Genomic DNA, 24,186 nt, shown 5'->3' with positions numbered 1-24,186 from the left:
ACACCTACTGAATGCTTACAATGTGCCAGGTACAATTCTAAACCTTGGATTTGGCAACCTAAAGTCAAAGATGCTAATGTAACAGAACCTGGCTCCCAGGATACCCAGCATGAAAACGACAATCAGCTTGAGGGCAGTTCTCAACAATCCGTTTCCCTTACACACAGGCACACAAGGCCCACATTCGATCGTCAAGAACTGAACAGAGTCAAAAAATATACTATCAGTGTGGCTGGTCTACATAGACTTGAAATTCAGTTAGGAGTTTAACTTGCCAGGTTCAAGATCAAAATCTCCAATAACCACATAAAAAATCCTAATTGAGCAGACGAACAAAAGACCCTTATGCTTTAGCAACCAAACACATAGGGTGGCAGAACTGATACTTCATGAAAGTTAGTTCTGTACTTTCATCCAGATGACAGCCTACAACGCAATGGCTTTCAAAATTCTTAAAAGATGATCATTTTTCCAGATTCTGAATTACTTAAACTATCAATTATCTTTGGTTATTCCTCATTTCTGATTCTAATATAACCAGATCCCTGGTGTATGTTTGCCAGCAAAAGCCAGTGCACCGGTATTCCCACATCCGCAGATTTTCTTCAGGTCTGAACTAGTTCAAAGACTCAAATAGTCAGCAAACAAGGTATCAGCTGAAACTTCAGTTCAGTTTAGTCACTCAATCGTGGCTGACTCTGCGACCCCATGGACTGCAGCATACCAGGACTCCCTGTTCATCAACAACTCCGAGAGTTTACTCAAACTCAGGTCTATTGAGTCGGTGATGCCATCCAACCATCTCATCCTCTGTCGTCCCCTTCTCCTCCCGCCTTCAATCCCTCCCAGCTTCAGGGTCTTTTCAAATGAGCCAGCTCTTCGCATCAGGTGGCCAAAGTATTGGAGTTTCAGCTTCAGCATCAGTCCTTCCAATGAATATTCAGGACTGATTTCCTTTAGGATGGACTGGTTGGATCTCCTTGCAGTCCAAGGGACTCTCAAGAGTCTTCTCCAACACCACAGTTCAAAAGCATCAACTCTTCAGCACTCAGCTTTCCTTATTGTCCAACTCTCACATCCATACATGACCACTGGAAAAACCAAAGCCTTTACTAGACGGACTTTTGTTGGCAAAGTAATGACTCTGCTTTTTAATATGCTGTCTAGGTTGGTCATAACTTTTCTTCCAAGGAGCAAGCGTCTTTTAATTTCATGGCTGCAGTCACCATCTGCAGTGATTTTGGAGCCCAAAAAATAAAGTCTGTCACTGTTTCCATGGCTTCCCCAAGTGATGGGACCAGATGCCATGATCTTAGTTTTCTGAATGTTGAGCTTTAAGCCAACTTTTTTACTTTCCTCTTTCACTTTCTTTTTTTTCCATTTATTTTTATTAGTTGGAGGCTAATTACTTTACAATATTGTAGTGGTTTTTGCCATACAATGACATGAATCAGCCATGGATTTACATGTATTCCCCATCCCGATCCCACCTCCCACCTCCCTCCCCACCCAATCCCTCTGGGTCTTCCCAGCGCACCAGCCCCGAGCACTTGTCTCATGCATCCAACCTGCGCTGGTGATCTGTTTCACCCTTGATAGTATACATGGTTCAAAGCTGTTCTCTCCTCCTCCTCTTTCACTTTCATCAAGAGGCTCTTTAGTTCCTCTTCACTTTCTGCCATAAGGGTGATGTCATCTGCATCTGAGGTTATTGATATTTCTCCCGGCAATCTTGATTCCAGTTTGTGCTTTATCCAGCCCAGCGTTTCTCATGATGTACTCTGCATATAAGTTAAATAAGCAGGGTGACAGTATTCAGCCTTGACATATTTCCTTCCCAATTTGGAACCAGTCTGTTGTTCCATGTCCAGTTCTAACTGTTGCTTCTTGACCTGCATACAGATTTCTCAGGAGGCAGGTCAGGTGGTCTGGTATTCCCATCTCTTGAAGAATTTTCCATAGTTTGTTGTGATCCACACAGTCAAAGGTTTTGGCATAGTCCAAGGTATGACTTAAATCAAAAAAGAACTTCCCAAATGATATGACAGCAAGTTACCTGCAGTTATTTTTAATGAAAGAATTTAGCATGGCTCTTATAGAACTTGTGGTTTGAAGCTGAACTGAACACTGGTGAGCTCGTGAGAATAGGTTGGAAGCAAAGTACACACTTAGATAATACAGTCGTTGCTGTGGTTCACCAGAATGTGTAAGAGTATCTTTCCAAATTATCAGTCCTAAACTGCAAAATTTATGTTGGGGAGATACTCCAGCTTAGGACTAGATGACAACAACTGGACAGGTTTAACGGCTCCTTGAGGTCACACACGAGATCTGACAACACAACTCCTCAGCAGTCAGGCAGCCGTGTCTTCTATTCACTGTCATCAGTGTATCTCCTCTATCAATTTATATATTCAATAGATAATAAATTAATGAGGAGGGGAGCTTAAGGTCTTTAAAATGTAACACTCACATAACAATGAAATGCGGTGAGCCTATACTGGAAAAAAAAAGGCTGTTGAAAAACATCAACAAAACTGGGATGGATTGTAAATTAAATTTTAGAAAAAGTCTATCAGTGTGATATGAATCTAGTAACTGAACTGTGGTTATCTAAGGTAAGCCTTGTTCTTAGAAGTAAACAATTGGGTATTAGGAGGTTCAGGAGTATAATTTATGAAACCTACTCTCAAATGATACAGCAAAACAGATCATACAGATATAAAGATAATGATGAAGGAAATGTGTAACACATTTATCGGTGAATCTGGAAAAAGGGTATATGGAGTTCTCTCTACTACTCTTATAACTTTTCCATAAGTTTGAAATTGCTTCAAAATTAAAAGGAATTAACATGAACTAGCTTAATTTATCCTCAGCATCAAAACCTAAAGGAAAAGCAAGTGAGAAAGGGAAACAAGTCTATACTGTGTCATTATGTTTCCGAGCCAGAGAGAGCGCTGAGCATTTTACCAAGGTTATTCTACAGAATCCAAACAGTTTGTGTTTTGAGTCAGTCGGGTTGGTTAGTCACTGAACTCCACAGTTTTGTAGCTCTGTGACTTTATTCTCTCCATCTTCTTGAGTCTAAGTGTCCTCCTCTATGAAGTGGAGATAATGCTGCCAAGAGCACAAGATGGATGAGATGATTAAATGAGATACTAATATCAAGTACTGAACACCTCATCTGCATACCACTAGCTGAGGGTTGGAGGATAAATCTCTATGGGACTCTAAGTTTCTGCAAGTCTTATGCAAAACCCAAACTGCTCTTTGTCCTGGACTATCTTTTCAAGGATGTTTGTATAACAAACAGCTTTGTGAGACGAAAAGAGTGTTGCACATCAGAATAAAGGGGGACAGGCCCGCTGTCATTACAGAAGTCTCAGGGTAGCTCCTACAGAACACAGTCGTCTGACCCTCCGCACAGGCCCTCTGGGAAGAGTTGGAGCTTGGGGAATCCACGCAAGAAAATGTTGACACTCTGGCTACTACTTTTGCTGGGAATAATGAAATAATATAATCCTTTTCTTTCTCTCAGGGCTCTTGTATTTTCTGCCACTGTCCATGAACTGTGGCTGACTAACTTGCAGGGTAAAATCACAAACTCTTCACAGTTTTCAACACTAAGGCCTCTGTGTTAATATTACACCATTAAAGCTCATCAGTAGTCCTGTAAAGTTCAGCAAAACGCTGCAGGTATTCCATTATCATCACCATCATCAACCCTTGCAAGAAACTAGAAATCAATACCATCATCTGATAGCTGACAGATTAACTAAAAGCTGCCAAGAGTAAATCTGTTACATTAATGAAAGGATTGGAGTTTGAATTCTTTGCACTTTTACCATGTCATCTCACAGTTTTAAAATTATGAACTCATTTGGAGAAGCTGAAAAGTTTACATTACATCCCCACATGTATATTTCAGGCACTTTTCTGATCTGGGGGAAAAACAGTGAAAAAAACATGCTGTCTTCGTGACACTTATACACCAAAATAAGTAAAATATGACAAAATAATGAACTCGTAAGTGTTATGACAGAAGCAGACAGGGATTGATAGAGAATAACTGGAGGACGTATTCATCAAACTGTAGGTTGTCAGTTGGGAATAAATTCGGTGAGTTCCAACCAGCATTTTTGGGGAAAAATGAAACAGTACAGAATAGAAAAGGATGCACAAAGATTACAAACTATTGTTCTGTGCAACTTCCATCTAGTATAGGAAGTCATAGTACAAAGTGCATTTCCTCAAGCACAGGGAATAATCTATGCAATCCGAATGTGATGGCAATGGAAAGTACTTACTAGGTTGGAAAACAAGAAAATTACAGTGTGGTTACAATCCTATAGAAAGAAGGGCTAGAGTGGCATGAATTACTGTTGGAAAGAAAGATGTTAAGGTTCTGACAGTGAGTTTGTGTAGTTTTTTAAACAGATAAGTGATCTGATTTATGCTCTAGAAGTCCCTTTTGTTGCTACAGAGAATGGATTGGAGAGAGGGCAACAATGGAGACAGACCCAGCAGAATGCGGCTGCAAGTAGCTGATGCAGGTGACAGTGGTAGTTTGGCTTGGGGTGGGGGACAGAAGGGACAGCAGGAATGGGAGGAGAGTGAATGAATTCAAGATATTATTTTGAAAACAGAATCAAAAGAACTTACTGAAGTAAGCATCAGAGGTATATCCTGAAGAATCAGTCATACCCAAATACTGTGGTTTCATGAGCATGCCACGCTCTCTCATGCGTCCACGGGCATGCTCTTCATGAAAAATCCTATCCCCACCAAGATCTCACTCCTCAGTTAGTATACTTCTACTAAACCTCTCCGCAACAACACCTTTTCTACAAAGCCTTCTCTGACACTAAGAGGTCTTCTCCATATTCCCTCAGCATTGCACACATGGTTTTAACAGAGTGGTTACACACTGCACTGCAGCAACCAGTTCATACAACTGTTTCTCAAGTTACCCTGGAGCCATGCCGGGAAAGAACCCATATTCCATTTACTCTCAGCTTTGGGTCTGAGGTGCTTAAACCCTTCCTTCTCATCTTTGGTTTGGCTGCCTCTTCTGCCCCTACACCCCTCCAGAGGCAAACTGTTTTCCAGGAACAATGTGCCTCAGAATCAAGAAAAATAGGGAGTTATATTTGGAATTACCAAAAATAACGCTAGGACTGGCAGCCAAAATGACTGCAAGAGAAATGACTAGTTTTGAAGTTAACTCTTTTCAAACGGACATTCAGATCCATCATCAACTACACTAAGAGAACGGACCTCTGACTTCTAGAGGGTCTAGGCATGGCCCACTGACTTTCTTTCCAGGGAAAGCACAGTGAGCTGCGGGGCGGTAAGCAGCGAGCGAAGCAATGTGCGCCTTTCCAGGCTTTTCACCCTGAAAACTGATCTGGGCCTCAGGCTCAACCCTCGACGGGGTTTGCCTCGGCCGCTCCAGCACCTCCTGAAAGCCGAAAGCAGGCGGGAAAAACGAACAGGATATCAGCAGAACCCGCGCGGCCTCCCGGCTCGCAGCAGTGAAAGAGCTTGGTGGCTCAGGGGTCCACCATATGCCAGTTCCCGGGCCCGTACCTGACTGGCGATGGACCTGCGGAAACCGCACGCCATGTCTTACTCCACGAAGCGGGTTCCAGCGGGAAGGTCCAGGACTTCGCTCCTCCCTTCTCTGCACGCCCCGCCTCCGCGCGCCGGAAGCCCGCCCCGACGGGTGCTGCCAGCCAATCAAGCAGCAGCGTGGCCGGCTACTGACCTCTGCCCCGCTGCCGCGAAGGAGCGCGGGAAATCCCGAGTGCATCTGGAGTTCCACGGGTTGCTGGAGCCATGGCCACTACTTCGGTGTCCAAGGTATGTGGGGGCGGGCGCCCACTAGGACTCCATAGCTCATTCTCTTGTGGAGGAGCGATGAAGCAGAGGTTACGTTGTCCAGTTGTCCTGGCTCGAGAGGAAGGAGCGGCGGGCGGAGCTGAGGCATCTTTGCTCTGCGTCTAGTGGAGGCCAACTTTGCTTGGGGAGCGAAAACGCCGAAATGCTTTAGTGTTTCGCCTCGGAGGAGGTTTTAAGTTTTGTTTTGTGGAGGTCGGATCCCGGGAGGATGTGCCCTAGTCTGCCCTCTTTTTTCCTTCTCTTGTTTATTGTGCTCCAAACGCTATTAGGTACCGAGGTACAAGTGGTAAACAAAATAGACGCAGATATTTTCATCATTACAGAAAATTCTTTTAGTGCCTCTTTAGACACTTAAGTGCCGCTTAGTAATATTAGGAGTACAGCTGGAAGCTCCTGAAAGTTAAGTTATGTGATAAACCTGTGAATGCAGATATAGTTGCAAAGACTTTTCTTCCGTACAAACAGTAAATTAATGAAGGATATACCATGGATTTAATTTTTAATTTTGATTAAAACTACATTAGAATAAAATTATGAGACTCAGTACTTTGCAAGACTACATATTTGGGAAAAACTACAAACCGTAGGATTTAAGCATACTGAAGTATGAGCGACTGTGATGCTAGATGCAAATGCCAAAAGAGCTGTCACTGCTAGTATTTTTTTTTTTAGGGTTGATGCTGTTTGTATTTTGCCCTGGTTATAAAGTCCATAGGTTTTAAAAAAGTTTTATTGGGAGTATAGTTGTTTTAAAATGTTGTGTTAGTTTCTGTTGTTCAGTTGCTAAGTCCTGTCCTTGTACAACAAATGAATCAGCTATTCGTATACATAAATCCCCTTTTTTGAATTTCTTTCCTGTTGGTTCCATAGGTTTTGAGTGGTCTGTCCCCTCATCCTTTTTGTTGCTTAAGCTTTTCCTATTTTTGTATATCTTGCAGGACTGTGAGAGGTTTATGGTTTTTTCTTTTTTCAGGAAAGCCTTTATGACATAACAGATGCTTGTATTAACATAATTATGAAGGACACCTTGTGTAAATGAGAATCTTTAAGGACTGTTTCATTGGTTTATGGAACTGCCATCTTCCTTTTTTCTTTAAACTTCTCTTTCCTTGTCATGTTTTCTGGCTATTGGCTTTCCTCCCGTCTTCTTCCATCTCCTTCCATCTCCAGCACCATTTCTTGATCAGTAGTTCAAAGTGAACAATGATAATACTCCCACTGCCATATATTAGGATCCATTCCCAGGGCTCTTCATATCTCACTCCTTCATAGTTCCTTTTCCTGCTCCCGAATCGCAGGCGGCTATAGAAAGGAGGCAGTGACAAGCTTGCCATGGCACCAAAAGATTTTTCTTAAAAAAAAAAAAAAAAATTAAAAATACTTGTGTATTTTAAATCGTTCCATTAGTTGCAGATACAGTTGTCCAAGACACAATTCTTATTTTGGACCCTGCTTCCTAGGTAGCTCGGTGGTAAAGAATCTGCCTGCTAATGCAGGAGACATGGGTTCAATCCTTGGGTCAGGAAGATTCCCTGAAGAAGAAAATGGCAACCCACTCCAGTATTCTTGTCTGGGAAATCCCATGAAACAGAGGAGCCTGGCGGGCTACTGTCCATGGAGTCGTAAAAGAGTCAGACACAGCTTAGCGACTCAACAGCAATTCACATGGCCAGTTTATATTTGTACAGCACTCCTTGGATCTATCCTGAGATGGCTTTTCCTAGGTATATTTCTTTCATTTTTCATAGAAATGGAAATCTTGAAGAAGCTGTCCATGATACAGCTTTAGGATTGTAGAACAAACACAGGACCAGCAGCTTGGGGCCTGTGTATCACTAGTCAAATAATATGACACTCAGTGTAGCTAGGAAATTACCAAAAAAATTATTTGACGAGCATTCATCCATTTTTGTATACTGATTGCCTAATGTATATGTTAACACTACCCTAAACACTGGGGAGACAGTTATGAGTTATAAATATTATGAGTTATAAATGCAGTTATGAGTTATAAATGCAGTCTGTACTCTGAAGGCGCTTACTAACTGGGGAGACACCCATAAATAGCTATCTTACAGAGTGAAAATAATTTAAAACAAAGCAAAATAAAGATATGCAAGTACTGTGAGATGTTAGGGGAAGGAATAATTCTTCTGATTAGAGAAATTGGGAAAGGGTTCCCAAAGCAGGTGAATTTGAGTCTAACTTTAATGGATAAATGAATAAGGATTTTTTCAGATGAAGAAAGATATGTAAGGTGAATCAGTAGCCAGAATTGTCTGTGTCCTGCCAAGGTTCTAGATACTTGGAATTTAATTAAATAATGAATATTTCTTTAGAGATGGGAAGGTGTCCGTATTTTTTATGATCTTAATGTTCATATTAATGTTCTTTTTTCACTAGGTTTTATAAAAATGGAGCTTTAATGGGTTTAAATTTCATCAGTTTTTATTTTCTTTTTCTCTTACATTAGGTCTCAAAGAGTAAAATCAAAGAAGAGCTTCCCATGGGAGGGAGGAGAAAGAAATGTATAATTCCCTTGTTGTTTAAGAATTTTCCTTCTATAATTCAGATTGAAGAAAGATGATTTCTTAGCACTTTACAGAAATGCCTTAAAAAACCTGTTTGTTCATTAAATACGATGTTGGTCAGACTTGTCTGTTCCTTGTCTGCCTGGACTTTATGCCGTTTTCTCTGTCTTTTTTGTAGGGTTGCTTTGTGTTTAAGCCAAACTTCAAGAAGAGAAAGATCTCTGTGCCAATAGGTAAAATATCTTAATATGAGACTTGTTAGTTTTCCTCCCTCAAGTCTGAACTAACCTAACTCTTAATGCATTAGTAATTCTCTTGCCTGAGCTTGCTTCACTTACCGTGTTGATACAGCAGTTATGTTTGAAGGCATAGGACAGAGTGGTTAGCACTGCCCTAGGCTCTAATCTAAAAGAGGATCCAAATGTACCTTCAAAAGACAAATTGAAATTTCCTTCGAAGGGTTACCGTTCTTCAAAAGAGATTGTCTTAAAAGTCCCAGTGATTTCTTGGAATGAGGTAGGGAGAGTTGACTGCAGAAATGCCAGACGGATTTTCCTGAGTGATGGGAATGTTCTCTGGATAGGATGGTTACGTACGTGTACACCTGGGTCAGGGCGCACCAAACTGTTAACTGGGCAGATTTTCTTATTTGTAAGTTATACTTCAATAAAATTAAACTATTAAAAAAATACTCCCTCTTCTTCTGTTTATATCCAGATATCTGTTTAGTGGTCAAGTTAGAAGACTGCTTCAAACAATTCAAGATGTTGTTATCAGTCAGAAAATGTTTATGGCACTGGTTCTCAATTGGGGCTGCAGATGATAATTAGTTATTTTTATGTATTTATTTAGTTGCTCTGGGTCTTAGTTGTGGCACACAGGATCTTCATTTGCCACATTCGAATTCTTAATTGCAGCATGTGGGATCTAGTTCCCTAAGAAGGGATCCAGCCTGGGCCCCCTGCATTGGGAGCACAGAGTCTTAACCAGTGGACCCCCAGGGAAGTCCCAAGATTAGAATCACTTGAGGAACTTAAAAAAAACAAAAAAACGGATTATTTTCTCAGTATACTTGCAGATTCATGTGCAGCTGTAGGAAAAAGTGGAGCGAGTTCCCGTGAGCTCTCGGTTACCCTGTGGTCGCGTGTCTCGGGCCGTTAGTACAGCTTCACAGCTAGCAAGCTGACAGTGGCACAGCCTGTCGCCCTTATTCATATTTCAGCTTGGGGAGTTTCTTAAAAACACTGATGCCCAAACCCTGTCCCAGACCAATTGAATCAGAATCTTTGGGAGTGGGACCCAGGTGTTAGTATTTTTTAAAAGCTCCTCTCAGGCATATCGAGTATTTCCACTCAATATTCAGTACTATGAAGATTCATTCTGATGGGAAAATTATGTGCAGTTAAGTATGCTCATGCACTAATTTCGTATTAAAAAAGAAAAACTGGACTGTCCTATTGTTTGACTAAGAAAATAAACAGCTCAAATACATAAAATTGGATTTTTCTAAATCATCCCAGAAAGTAGACCTTAAAAGTGTTAATCCTTCAGTTTGAGACTAGCTGGGCGTCCCTGGTGCCCGAGTCTGTAAAGAATCCACCTGCAATGCAGGCGACTGGGGTTTGATCCCTGGGTGGGGAAGATCCCCTGGAGAAGGAAATGGCTGCCCACTCCAGTATTCTGGCCTGGGAAATCCTGTGAACAGAGGAGCCTGGTGGGCTACAGTCTATGGGGTGGCTGCGAGTTGGACACGACTGACCGACTGACACACACGTGTTGATTTGTTGAATCCTCTCAGCAAACTGTGAAATAAGTGTTAGACTGTTATCTCCACTAAAGTATGTGAGGATACTTAGACTAGAAGGAACTTTCTCAGTGATAGTGCTAGCAAGTGGCAGAGCTGTGATTTGAAATCAAGCTGATTCCAGAGCCTATGGTCTAACCACTACTTAATACCGTCTCTCATAATATGAGGCAAATTTTTGCTTAGAACTTTTTGTGTTGAATTTCAGCTGTAAGTTACTAAGATTTGTTTAAAGATTTTTAGTATTAGTAAAGCTAATATGTATAATTGTATAGTTTGAACTTTGAAGTACTTGAGGTGTTTTTTTTTTTTTGGTATGTATGTGGTGATTAAAGGCAAACAGATACTGTTTTAATATGAAACTCTTAGGGGGAATTGACCCTGATTATAAGTGGAGCAGAAATGAGGAAAACAAATACAAATTTTAGCACTTGCTTTTGCTGGCTTCAGTTCTTGAAATAAATTGCCTGAAGAAGTAGGAAGATGCTCTGCATTCCTCACCATCTGTCCCCTTGGCTTGAAGACACTTGGGCGTGTATATATAAAAGGGTGGTACCTCCCCCTCGCCTCAGCGTCGCGCGGATGGCTGCATGTCTGTAACACACCTGGGCAGGAGCTGGAGAGGGAGAGGGCGGGCCAGGCAGCAGGCCTGGCTCTGCAGGGGGTGTCCATCCCAGCGAAGCATCTAGAGTAGGAGTGGGAAGGAACCTGTCAACAGGGAGAGCTTGCCGTCTTCAGCTCCTCTTAGTACTTACTTTTTTTTTTTTAATTAATTAATTTATTTTTTCAGTGGGTTTTGTCATACATTGACATGAATCAGCAATAGAGTTACACGTATTCCCCATCCCGATCCCCCCTCCCACCTCCCTCTCCACCCGATTCCTCTGGGTCTTCCCAGTGCACCAGGCCCGAGCACTTGTCTCATGCATCCCACCTGGGCTGGTGACCTGTTTCACCCTAGATAATATACATGCTGTTCTCTCGAAACATCCCACCCTCACCTTCTCCCACAGCGTTCAAAAGTCTATTCTGTACTTCTGTGTCTCTTTTTCTGTTTTGCATATAGGGTTGTCGTTACCATCTTTCTAAATTCCATATATATGTGTTAGTATGCTGTAATGTTCTTTATCTTTCTGGCTTACTTCACTCTGTATAATGGGCTCCAGTTTCATCCATCTCATTAGAACTGGTTCAAATGAATTCTTTTTAACGGCTGAGTAATATTCCATGGTGTATATGTACCCCAGCTTCCTTATCCATTCATCTGCTGATGGGCATCTAGGTTGCTTCCATGTCCTGGCTATTATAAACAGTGCTGCGATGAACACTGGGGTGCACGTGTCTCTTTCAGATCTGGTTTCCTCAGTGTGTATGCCCAGAAGTGGGATTGCTGGGTCATATGGCAGTTCTATTTCCAGTTTTTTAAGAAATCTCCACACTGTTCTCCATAGCGGCTGTACTAGTTTGCATTCCCACCAACAGTGTAAGAGGGTTCCCTTTTCTCCACACCCTCTCCAGCATTTATTGCTTGTAGACTTTTGGATAGCAGCCATCCTAACTGGCGTGTAATGGTACCTCATTGTGGTTTTGATTTGCATTTCTCTGATAACGAGTGACTTTTTTAACTTTTTACCTACCAGATCTATAAATGACAGCGGGTTAAAGTGTCCTACTGCTGTTTTTTCCCTCCAAATTCTAATAGTTAAAATTATATATTTTGATGTAGCATAAAAAAGTAATATCTTGATATACCACTTTAATGTTTTATATGCTTTTACTCTTCAAATTAAAATGACTTTTTCACAATTAAAAAATAAATTTAAGAAATAAATAAAATAGCTTTTTCTATTTAGTGACCTGTGTTATTATGTTTTATCTTTTAATAATCATGTATCTTCTTGCTTTTATTTGGTTTGCATTTGTATTCTGTAATCTTGTCTATCCTTTTACCACATGATGACTTCAGTATATTCTAAGGCTTTCGATAAATTTTAAAAATCAGTACTTATCAAAAACTAAGTAACAGAAGGAAGAGTTCCTCAACTTGAAAGAAAATTTCTATTCCAAACTATCAGTTAACTTCAAAACTTGTTCAGAGGATACTAGCAGCACCTCAGTGAAATCAGAAAAAAATATGTACTTTGCCAATTGTTTTTTAATACCATGACACTTCTAGCTATTGCAATAAAATATCAGTAAACAACAGGAAATAGGAAGAAAAGTGGAAAACTATAAGGCATGTAAAATATTTGGATATTTTACATATTCAGATATTAAAAAAGAGACCTGTAGTATTTCGGGATGTGAATTTTTTTTAGCATATTAAAAATATCACTTCTTCCCTAGTCAGTCTACAGATTTTACTTATCCAGTTAAACACCAGTATAATTGTTTTTGAGAAGTGACAAAATTAATTTGAAAGAAGGTCTTAAATTTTTTTGAAAGAGAATGATGTTTGATGGTGGTAGGAAGAAGCTGGATCTATTTGATACTAGAATGTACTACACAGCTACAATAATTAAGAGTTCAGAATTGGTACAGGAGTAGAGTTGGAGAAGGAATGGCAGCCCACTCCAGTGTTCTTGCCTGGAGAATCCCAGGGACGGCGGAGCCTGGTGGGCTGCCGTCTATGGGGTCGCACAGAGTCGGACACGACTGAAGTGACTTAGCAGCAGCAGCAGCAGCAGCAGAGTTGGATTTGGTAGAACAAAAGAAGTTCAAAAAGTTTCAAGTGTATTTGTAAGTATTCAGACCATAAGGGCATCTTACATTGGTGGGAGAAAGGATAGATTATTCAATAAGTGAGTATTTTTTAAACTGAAAGTTTACAACCCAAATGTGAATCATGAAATCAATTTAGTGGGTCCTGACAGTTTTAAAAAACATGTTGGAAAACGTTTGCTATCACATGAAAATGAAAAGTACTTTTATAGGACCTTTTGTTCTTCATAGATGTACGTGTATTGGATTATGATGTAAATGTGTTCCTTAGTATGGATCATGGTTTAAAGAGTTTGAAAACCGTTGCAATAAATAGCATGTTGATAAATGGCTAACCATTTAGAGGAAAACATTCAAGAAGGATGTAAAATGCAGACTAAATAAAAAGCTGTGCTATACTATTTTAGCTAAACAAAGAATAAGAATAGTAGCAGTTAAATGAATGAGAATTAAATGAATGAAAGTAGAAAGAAAGAATAGTAGCAGAAAAATGAATGAGAATCATTTTGTAAAAGAGAATTAAATGAGTGAGAATCATTTAATAAAGGAGAGTTCAGATATGTGAAGTATACAGAACCTTATAATAAGAGCAAATAGAGAAAGTACATTAATACTAAATGTATGTACCTCAAACCAAAACCATTAAATAAACTTAGAAAATTTTAAAAAATGATAGAAATACAATCAAAATTAAAAAGATTTTTGAATTTACAAATACCATTAGTATAGTAAAAATATAGATATAAATAAAATATAAAGGATACTGAATGTTACTTATTCTAAAATATATATACTTCTAATATTTATTAAAAAATTCAGTCCCGTCACTTCCTGTGTGATTTTGCACAGAGATTTCCTAAGTGTTACCATGTAAAAAAGAAACTGACTGACTTCTTTCTGTGTTTTTAGAGGACTATTTTAATAAAGGGGAAAATGCATCTGAGGACAGTAAGCTTCGCTTTGAAACTTACCAGTTAATATGGCAGCAGATGAAATCTGAAACTGAGGTGAATCCCTTTTATTTTTTTAAATAATTTAATGTTTCTTTAATATCATACATCTCATGTTTGTTGGCTTCCCATTTTACTTTCTACCAATTTATAAGAGTATTGATGACGTATAGTTAATCTTGGTTAAGCATAATACGTACACCCTAAAACAAACCTCAACACCCTTGTTTCAGGTATTAAGCCTAGCTTCAGGTACTGGGATGTATGTTTACAGTGGTGGCTCCTAGTGCATAGGCCCTTCTCATATCTTCACTACTTTTAAATAGTGGCACTTTTTAAAATTAATTTAATTGGAGGCTAATTGCCTTCCAATATTGTGGTGGTTTTTGCCATACATAGACATGAATCAGCCATGGGTGTACATGTGTCCCCCATCCCAACCCACGTCCCACCTCCCTCCCCTCCCCATCCCTCTGGGTTGTCCCAGAGTGCTGGCTTTGAGTGCCCTGCTTCATGCATTGAACTTGCACTGGCCATCTGTTTTACATGTGGTAATACACATGTTTGAGTGTAAATAGTAGCACTCTATTTAAATTATCCATTCAGTTACACATTTAAGAAATCAAGCTAATTCTAAACTACTTCATTCTCTCATCCCCCTTTTCAGTTGCCATGTTCTTAATATTTCTGCTCTGAAAAGTTTCTCCCCTATAGCAGATTTGTAGATGTGGGACTAACGTCTTGAGGGGACTTGTTTTGTTCAACCACACAGGATTGTATTTCTTGTTCTTTGTGTCTTTAGGGGACAGGGTTATGTACTTCCAGTTTATTACTGCTTCCCACCACCCTCTATTGCTTTCTGCCTGATGGCTTTGCTCCTTCCTGTATTCTGTGGGACCCTTGAAGCAGTTTGGATTTATGGTTTCTAGTTTAAAAAATCTGAATGGTCATGTATCCTCTTAACTGATGTCCCTGCCTCTGACGTCAAACCCTTCAGGTCTGTTGCTTACCCCTGTGCCACCATTGGCCAAATCCCAATAGGATTTGGGCAGGTCCAGCCGTATGCCAGGCTGCAGGGGTTTTCCAGCCCCACCAGTACAGCTCCTGTGATCCCTCTAATCTGGCCTTCACAGATTAACCAGATTAACACTTCTTAACCTGATTTAATCATGCCTCTGCCCCAAATCCCTTTAATGGTTCTCCCCACAGGACAGAATCCTAAGGCTTCAACGTCAGATGTGTATTTCCTTGGTCTGGTCCCTTGAGTGTGTTGTCCAGTCTCGTTCCTGGCCACTTCTCACGCTCCTTATGCTTCGCTGTCTTGGTTCCCCAGATGCCTGGTGCTTTCCTCCTTGCTTGCCTTCTCCTTGCCCATTCCTCTTCCTTCTTCATGTTTGTCATCCACCATCACCTCCTGCATCGCCTGCTTGGTGTTTTGGCTCAAACAATACTGGAACAGTGTATTTTAATTTAATCGTTAAGTATTCTAGCTCAGTTCTTCTCTTTTCTTGGGGAAGAGATTTTTTTTCACTTGTAAGGTGATTAGAAAATGCTTGTTGAATGAATAAATGACATTTTTTAAAGGAAAGAATCCAAAACACTATTCACTGGATATTTAAGGAGAAAAATTTTTTAATTTCGTAAAATAATCATTTTACATGTGATCTTTGGAATTGAAATTATGACAGTTTTCTTTCTCAGACTTGGAAAGATGTATCAGATTACTGCTAAAAATAATTTGTGAAGTTTTGTGTTTTCTTTGTAGCGACTACAGGAGGAATTAAATAAAAACCTATTTGACAGTCTCATTGAATTTCTGCAAACATCTCATTCTGGGCTCCAGAAGAATTCTAAAGACTGGAGCTGTCAAATAAAACTCAGAGAAATTCCAACTGCTGCTCTTGTTCTAGGTACAAATATGTGTGTTTGTTTTTTGTAAATAGTGGTTTTGTTGTTGAGAATAGTAGGGAATCACCTGTTCTGATAAACTTGTTTTGTCTTTTTTATTTGCGTAATTACATTGATCAAAATTTGCATACTTTGAAAACCAATTAAGTGTTCTTACATTAATCGTACATCTGTAAATTAAAAGGAATTGACCCAGGGTTAGTACCCTCCTCACCTTTTTGTCAGAAAAATGAAGGGGCAGTAAATTTGTATTACTATTACTCTTTCTTCATTAGTTATTTTAATATGAGATTTGAATTCAGTAATAAACTATCAGTATATTGATAGATGTGACTTTTATATTTTTTAAGTCATATCTTCAGTGAAATTACTCTGACCTTAATTTTATTTCCCTGTGCTTATTTTTAAAAATTTTGTAATATTGTGTTAATATTAATTGTTTGGACAGGGAGGTTGGATGAAATATATATGTTACTTTCAGACTGCAGATTGCAAATTTTTTAGGTTCTTAAGTATCCATCACTAATATCTCATTTTAATTAAACATCTGCAATGCAGGATATTGGAAAAAATTCTTTGGAATATTAGCAAATATTCTTCATTCCTTTTGAAAGGAGAGTTGGATTTATTTGGATTCCAAACATACTCTTCATTGTATTTCCAATTTAGTATTTATTCAAGGTATTTATATTAGTGAGCTCTCAGATAAGAAATTAATTCTATTATTTAATACTGCCTCTAACACTGTTCATTACCTAAATATTATTCCTGATATTCAGGGCAATACCTCTCAAACTTTAATGTACCTACAAATAATCTCCAGGGATCTTAGTAAACACAGATTTTCATTAATAAGCCTAGGGTGGGGCCAGACTTATTTGCTGGTTATTTAAGCTTGCTCATTTCTAACAAGCTTCCGGCTGATGCCCATATTGCCAATCCCGGGACCACCCTGAGTAACAAAACTCCAGCAGATGGTTGTTGTAATGCCGTGGACCAGTTTTTCAGTGCGTTTTAGTTTTAAACCCCTTCCATTTACTGATGAGAAACTGAGGCCCAGTGATGGCTGGCGTGTGCTGTTGGGTGTTCAGTTTCTCTCCTGCCAGGTTATGCGGCCTGATAGTTGGCTGTTACTGTTCAGTCGCTCAGCTGCGTCCAACTCTGTGACCCCATGGACTGCAGCACGCCAGGCTTCCCTGTCCTTCACCATCTCCCAGAGCTTGCTCAAATCATGTCCATTGAGTAGGTGATGCCATCCAGCCATCTCATCATCTGTCCTCCCCTTCTGCCCTCAATCTTTCCCAGCACCAGGGTCTTTTTTAATAAGTCAGCTCTTTGCGTCAGGTAGCCAAGGTATTGGAGCTTCAGCATCAGTCCTTCCAGTGTATATTCAGGACTGATTGCCTTTAGGATTGACTGGTTTGATCTCCTGGTAGTCCAAGGGACTCTCAAGAGACTATTCCAACACCACAGTTCAAAAGTATCAATCCTTTGGCATTCAGCCTTCTTTATGTTCCAGCTCTCACATCTGTACATAACTACTGGAAAAACCATAGCATTGACTACATGAACCTTTGTCAGCCAAGTAATGTCTCTGCTTTTTAGTATTCTGTCTAGGTTTGGTATAGCTTTTCTTCCAAGGAGCAAGTGTCTTTTAATTTCATGGCTGCAGTCACCATTCACAGTGATTTTGGAAGAAGGAAAAATCTCTCACTGTTTACACCGTTTCCCCATGAAGTGATGGGACCAGATGCTATGATCTTAGTTTTCTGAACGTTGAGTTTTAAACCAGCTTTTTCACTCTCTTCTTTCACTTTCACCAACAGGCGCTTTAGTACCTCTTCGCTTTCTGCCATAAGGGTACTGTCATCTGCATATCTGAGGTTATTGATGTTTCTCCCGGCAATCTTGATGCCAGCTTGTGCTTCATCCAGCCCGGCATTTTGCATGATGTACTCTGCATAAAAGTTAAATAAGCAGGATGACAATATATAGCCTTGACATACTCCTTTCCCAATTTGGAACCTGTCCATTGTTGCATGTCTGATTCTAATTGTTGCTTCTTCACCTGCATACAGGTTTCTTTGGAGGCAGATCAAGTGGTCTGGTATTCCCATTTTTTGAAGAATTTGTTACAGTTTGTTGTGATCCACACAGTCAAAGGCTTTAGCATAGTCAATAAAGCAGAAATAGATGTTTTTCTGGAATTCTCTTGCTTTTCCTATGATCCAGCGGATGGTTGCAATTTGATCTTTGGTTCTTCTGCCTTTTCTAAATCCAGCTTGAACATCTGGAAGTTCTTGATTCATAAACTGTTGAAGCCTAGCTTGGAGAATTTTGAGCATTACTTTGCCAGCATGGGAAATGTGTGCCATTGTGCAGTGGTTTGAGCATACTTTGGCATTGCCTTTCTTGGGATTAGAATGAAAACTGACCTTTCCCAGTCCTGTGGCCACTGCTGAGTTTTCCAAACTTGCTGGCATATTGAGTGCAGCACTTTAACAGCATCATCTTTTAGGATTTGAAACAGCTCAACTGGAATTCCATCACCTCCGCTAGCTTTGTAGTGATGCTTCCTAAGGGCCACTTAACTTCGCACTCCAGGATGTCTGGCTCTAGGTGAGTGATCACACCATCATGGTTATCTGGGTCATTAAGATCTCTTTTGTATAGTTCTTCTGTATATTCTTGCCACCTCTTCTTAATATCTTCTGCTTCTGTTATGTCCATACCGTTCCTGTCCTTTATTGTGCTCATCTTTGCATGAAAAGTTCCCTTAGTGTCTCTAATTTTTTTAAAGAGATCTCTAGTCTTTCCCATTCTATTCTTTTTCTCTATTTCTTTGCATTGATCACTTAGGAAGTCTTTTTTATCCCTCCTTGCTGTTCTTTGGACCTTTGCATTCAGATGGGTTTATCTTTCCTTTTCTCCTTTGCCTTTTGCATCTCTTGTTTTCTCAGCTACTTGTAAGGCCTCCTCAGATAACCATTTTGCCTTTTACATTTCTTTTTCTTGGGTATGGTTTTGATCACCACCTCCTGTACATTGTTAGGAACCTCCATCCATAGTTCTTCAGGCACTCTGTCTATCAGATCTAATCCCTTGAATCTGTTTGTCTGATGTATGGTTGTGTGATAAAGTCAGGGGTCTGAGGAGAACATTTTTCCAATTAAAGACATTGTTGATTATCATGTTTCCGGTAGACAAATCTATTAAGGAACTAGTGTTAAGTAGCTAATGAAGGCAGTCAGTGAAAGATAAACCATTGTTTTATTAAACTCCCAACTTTGTTCAGAGATGCATTGTTACATTTGTAGGCCATAATGCATGCTAAATGTCATTTTGATATCTGTACTCAGAGGATCAGAAATACATCCATTTAAAAATAGCCTGCCAACATTTTCATTTGTTTCCTGGTAAAAAAATTGCTTACTAGTGGTCTGGATAACTGTGAACTTTTTTTTTTCCTTCCAAGCCGTTGAAGTTTTATAGTAGCAAGTCTCAAGCTGTTTCCCAATGTCTGATATTGGAACCTGCCTAAGCATCAAGGCACTGTCTAGAAATCACAGATTGTGACGTTAGGGAACTTATCCGTGTATAGAATGTTTTTTTTCCAAAGTAGTGGGGAAATGGCCAGTCAACTCTGATAACTGCATGCAGAGCACAAAACTGATTTGTGGAATGAGAACCAGAGATACAATAAATTTTTAAAGAACCCAAAGTTTTAATTTATTTTTAGACTTTTCCCTCAAAAATCAACATAGCTCAACTCATCTTCTGTATTTTCCTGTGATCACTTAATAGTATTAATGTTTGGATTCTCCTCAGTTGTTAAGTTAGGGTCACACTAAGGGCCTTATTTTTGAATGATTATTTTAAAAGCTCTTTATGAGTTTGAAATTCCTCCTAAGATGTTTTCAAGGGTCAACTACACATCTCCAGTAGTTTTTGTTGCTTTTTTTTCTTAAAGAAGAGTTATGTTAAATACCTTTCCTGACAAGTATAGTGCATGCCTCTTTGTATGTGTTTTTAATGGAGATCTTTTCATTTATGTAGTATATTTTCTTAGTTTCTATTATTAATCATGTTTTGAAAATGTTTTACTTAGTAATTCACTTGGCATGTGAAGTTGCTTTTCTTACTGTTAAATTATTAATAATAAAAATGATGGTATAATATTGGTTTATTATCCCATAGGTGTGAATGTGACAGATCATGATTTAACACTCAGAAGTCTGACAGAAGTCCTTCAGAATAATGTCACTCCTTATGTAGTCTCATTGCAAGCTAAAGATTGTCCAGGTAAAGTAAATGCTCTAACAACCTTGATAAGATGTTACAGACCCTCTCCATCCCTTTCTGTCTCCCGCTTTCATTGTCCTTTTTAATTTGTGGGAACAGCGTGGCACCACACTTCTGACAGGATGAGGTTTTTTAGTGCCTCTCAGAGTAACCTTGACTTTTGCAAGAGCCTTGACCACTTTTGTTCAGTTTATTTTGGCCCTGCCCCTACCATATCAGCTTCACTACCAGTGATAGTTCAGGCACTTCCCAAGATGTGTTCCTGAAGCCAGTAAAATTTTAGTAACTTGGACAGTTTGGAACAGGAAGTTGAGAATTGAGGACTGAGGAACTCTTATTTAACCCAATAGAGAAGAGACTACATACATAGGTTCATATTTACAGCCTCAAATCATTGTATCATCCCACTTTGAAAGACCACCATGGTGTAAAAAAAATAGTCCATTGCCAGAGCTAATCTCGGTGGAGCCATTAAATCATGAAGGATGTAGACACTAACAGAATCAAATGTGCTTAGATTTGGACTGACAGAGGGCTTTAAGTGGTTATATTCATGTTCATATACTATTTGAAATTAGGTAAAAGTCCTTAGGACATCTTTAAAATGACTACAGGGACTTCACTGGCGGTCCATTGTTAAAGACTGCACACTTCCAATGCCGGGGGCATGAGTTTGATCCCTGGTCGGAGAACTAAGACCCCACATGCCGCATAGGATGGCCACAAAAAAATAAAAAAAAATGATTATGAGGAAGAGTTCAATCAGTAAAATAACTTATGTAAATAATACTGTTGATCTCTTTTTGTTAAAAACCTTTTGCTGTCCAGTGTAATTTAAATGTATATTATTCCTGATAGAATTTGTAGTTTTCATGTTTACACGTTTGCTTAGGTAACACTTTCGTTACAATAAATAAATACAAACTTTCTCCTAGTATTACTCTGAATTAATAAAATTTAAATATTAAGGAGAGGATACTAATGAACCTTAATAGTTAATGTGTTAAATGTTATTCTACTGAGATAGTAATCAAAAAGTTTCAGGTGTCTTAGATTTGTTTTAAGGGAATAGTCTTTCTTATGTTTTATATTCTGTAGATATGAAACATTTTTTGCAAAAGCTGGTCTCACAGTTGATGGACTGCAAAGTAGATGTGCAATCCAAAGAAAAAGAAAGTGATCGGGTCACCCAGAAAAATGTACATTATTCAATGGATTCTCTTTCCGCTTGGTATATGAGTGTCACACAGGTAAATGTAAACTGACAGTTTTTTTTTTTTGCCAAGAAATTGGCATATGATTGAAGAGACTTGGAATTATAGTGAAATTAGCACTGTTTTCATCTAATAAGGATATGTTTATGCAGCACTAGGTAGCTAATTTAGTAGTAGCTACTTGTTTTTCCTAAGGTTACTAGAATCTAGAAGTTTTCTTTTATCGATATGCAGCCTAGTTTTTAGTTTCTTACAGGGTCATTTTATTTGTGGGAGAATGTCATCTAATGACAAAACAGCATCAGGAATTTTTTCTGCTGCAGATTCTATCTCTATGACAGTGGCTTTAACTTTAATATATTATCTCTTGGGTTCCTTGTCATTTAATTTTGTGCAGTAGAACCATGCTTTCAGTACCCATTGTTTGATGAGGAATAGTCATATTTATATATTCAGTTGAGTTCATTCACTCAGTCGTATCCAACTTTCTGCAACCCCATGGACTGCAGCACGCCAGGCTTCCCTGTCCATCACTAACTCCTGCAGCTTGCTTAAACTCATGGCATTTGAGTTGGTGATGCCATCCAACCATCTCATCCTCTGTTGTCCCCTTCTCCTCCTGCCCTCAATCTTTCTCAGTATCAGGGTCTTTTCCAGTGAGTTAGTCCTTTGCATCAGATGGCCAAAGTATTGGAGTCTGAGCTTCAGCATCAGTTCTTCCAGTGAACATTCAGGACTGATTTCCTTTAGGATGTATTGGTTTGATCTCCTTGTAGTCCAAGGGACTCTCAAGATTCTTCTTCAACACCACAGTTCAAAAGTGTCAGTTCTTCGGTGCTCAGCTTTCTTTATAGTCCAACTCTCACATCCATACATGACTGCTGGAAAAACTGTAGCTTTGACTAGATGGACCTTTGTTGGCAAAGTAATGTCTCTGCTTTTTAATATGCTGTCTAAGTTTGTCATAGCTTTTCTTCCAAGGAGCAAGTGTCTTTTAATTTCATGGCTGCAGTCACCATCTGCAGTGATTTTGGAGCCCGTAAAAACAAAGTCTCTCACTATTTTCATTGTTTCCCCATCTTTTTGCCATGAAGTGACGGGACCTGATGCCATGATCTTCGTTTTCTGAATGTTGAGTTTTAAGCCAGCTTTTTCACTCTCCGTTTTCACTTTTCATCAAGAGGTACACACACAGATATATATACACACACACAATGTATAAATCTCATGTGTTCCCTGTTTGGCGTTCTCGAGGAATAAATGCTCTGTAAGTAAAGTATGTTTAACAGGCAGATACTATAAATAGAAGTTTCATTCTACCATGACATCTCTGGTGAAACTGAGTAACCTAGATGATTCATGAATAACTGCACCATAAAAGCCACAGTCTTAGTTTCTGATGCTGTTGTAGCCAGGTGGTATGGGAAAAGTTACTGTAGTAACATTTTCTGCTGAATGTATTTGCTGAAGTCATCATAAATGAAGTTTATTAAACTTCATTTATTAAACTGGTACTGATGCTGGGAGGGATTGGGGGCAGGAGGAGAAGGGGATGACAGAGGATGAGATGGCTGGATGGCATCACCGACTCGATGGACATGAGTTTGAGTAAGCTCCGGCCAGGAGTTTGTGATGGACAGGGAGGCCTGGCGTGCTGTGATTCATGGGGTCACAAAGAGTCGGACACGACTGAGCGACTGAACTGACTGACTGACTGAATGCTTACCAGAATATGTTAATTTGATCCACAGTTTGTTTCTGGAAATCAAATACTGCCTGAGATTTAGGTCAGAAATCATTAAAAGTTGGGATTGGATCAGATGATATTTAAGATGTTTTTCAACTTGAAATTTCACAATAGTGGAGCAGCAAGTAGTGTTCCTCATTATAGTTTTTAATTAGAAACACTGGTTCTTCCCCTAAGCAAAGCAAAATACAACATTCTATGAACAGAAAAATCAATTTTATAGAAAATATTCTCTTCTCCCCATGCTTTTCTTGTCATTTTCTCAGACAGCAGGAAATATAAATATTTCACATGAGTTATAGATTTTACTGAATTTTTTTTCTTCTTGGTTATTATTCCCATGTCAGACACAGAATGATACTGCTAATAACTGTTGGAATGAATTTCTCTTTATTATGTGGGAGAAATAAAAGAAATAATGTTACTGTGAAATATGAAGGACAGTATATCAACTTGTGGCCTTATAGCATTGTTTGGGTGGTGAAGCTTACTTTTAACTCTCTGTTTCCACCATGGCTCGAAAGAAGGCAGACCCCAAAATGCTGAGGAAAAAGAGGACTTCTTCTTGCCAGTGTCAGTCTCCTCCTGTTGTGCTTATCCTAAAGGATATGGAAAGCTTCACCACAAAAGTACTCCAAGATTTTATCATTATCAGCAGGTAGATGGCATATCTTCTGGCTTTTTCACAAAACTTTTTATTAAGAAGACTTGTAATTTTTAACTCAAAAAACAACCTTTTGCAGAGAAAATGCATAGCAGTTTAATCTTCATTTTGATGCTAATGGATTATGGTTTCAAATTGTTTATAAAATAGAATGTTTAAAACCTCCTATCAGATTTTCATGTGCTTTTTGATCCAAAAATGAGACTCAAAAGGCAAGTTAGCCAGCTTTTATTAGAATGATAAAGCAGAATGAAATGTAGTTTCTCTCCCGAGGCTGTGTGTTTCTTACCTGCCCGCTAGATGGATGAGCTACTCCAGGTTGAGCTATTCTTGTCTTATTTTCTGATACCTTTCCACTTAGGTCTGAGTTACACATGTCTCTACTGAGCAAGAAATTTTTTTTAAATAACATTATTTTATATGGGTTTCTAATGAGAAACA

The 24,186-nt window shown here is 39.1% G+C and overlaps 2 protein-coding genes across 8 annotated transcripts in view; one reads left to right on the top strand and one right to left on the bottom strand.

Annotated features, from left to right (window-relative positions):
• Window positions 1-5,698, bottom strand: part of RARS2 (arginyl-tRNA synthetase 2, mitochondrial) — a 67,402-nt gene extending 61,704 nt beyond the window's left edge. The window contains exon 1 of the mRNA XM_043890540.1: window positions 5,593-5,698. Within this exon, the coding sequence (XP_043746475.1) occupies window positions 5,593-5,628 (36 nt within the window). The 5' untranslated portion in view covers window positions 5,629-5,698. The remainder of the gene's footprint in view (window positions 1-5,592) is intronic.
• An 81-nt stretch (window positions 5,699-5,779) lies between these two features.
• ORC3 (origin recognition complex subunit 3) overlaps window positions 5,780-24,186 on the top strand; it is a 65,259-nt gene continuing 46,852 nt past the window's right edge. For 2 of the 7 annotated variants that reach the window (XM_043889851.1, XM_043889853.1), the window contains exons 1-7: window positions 5,780-5,865; window positions 8,614-8,668; window positions 13,870-13,967; window positions 15,676-15,820; window positions 20,016-20,120; window positions 21,219-21,370; window positions 23,606-23,739. In XM_043889851.1, the coding sequence (XP_043745786.1) occupies window positions 5,842-5,865; window positions 8,614-8,668; window positions 13,870-13,967; window positions 15,676-15,820; window positions 20,016-20,120; window positions 21,219-21,370; window positions 23,606-23,739 (713 nt within the window). In that variant the 5' untranslated portion in view covers window positions 5,780-5,841. Of the gene's footprint in view, window positions 5,866-8,613; window positions 8,669-13,869; window positions 13,968-15,675; window positions 15,821-18,414; window positions 18,438-20,015; window positions 20,121-21,218; window positions 21,371-23,605; window positions 23,740-24,186 lie in introns of those variants that run through there. The other 5 variants (XM_043889852.1, XM_043889854.1, XM_043889855.1 and 2 more) reach the window with 5 other exon arrangements.

Source organism: Cervus elaphus, chromosome 28 (genome assembly GCF_910594005.1).
Source record: "Cervus elaphus chromosome 28, mCerEla1.1, whole genome shotgun sequence".
In the NCBI taxonomy this organism is placed as follows: domain Eukaryota; kingdom Metazoa; phylum Chordata; class Mammalia; order Artiodactyla; family Cervidae; genus Cervus; species Cervus elaphus.
This window is presented reverse-complemented; position numbering and strand designations above follow the sequence as displayed.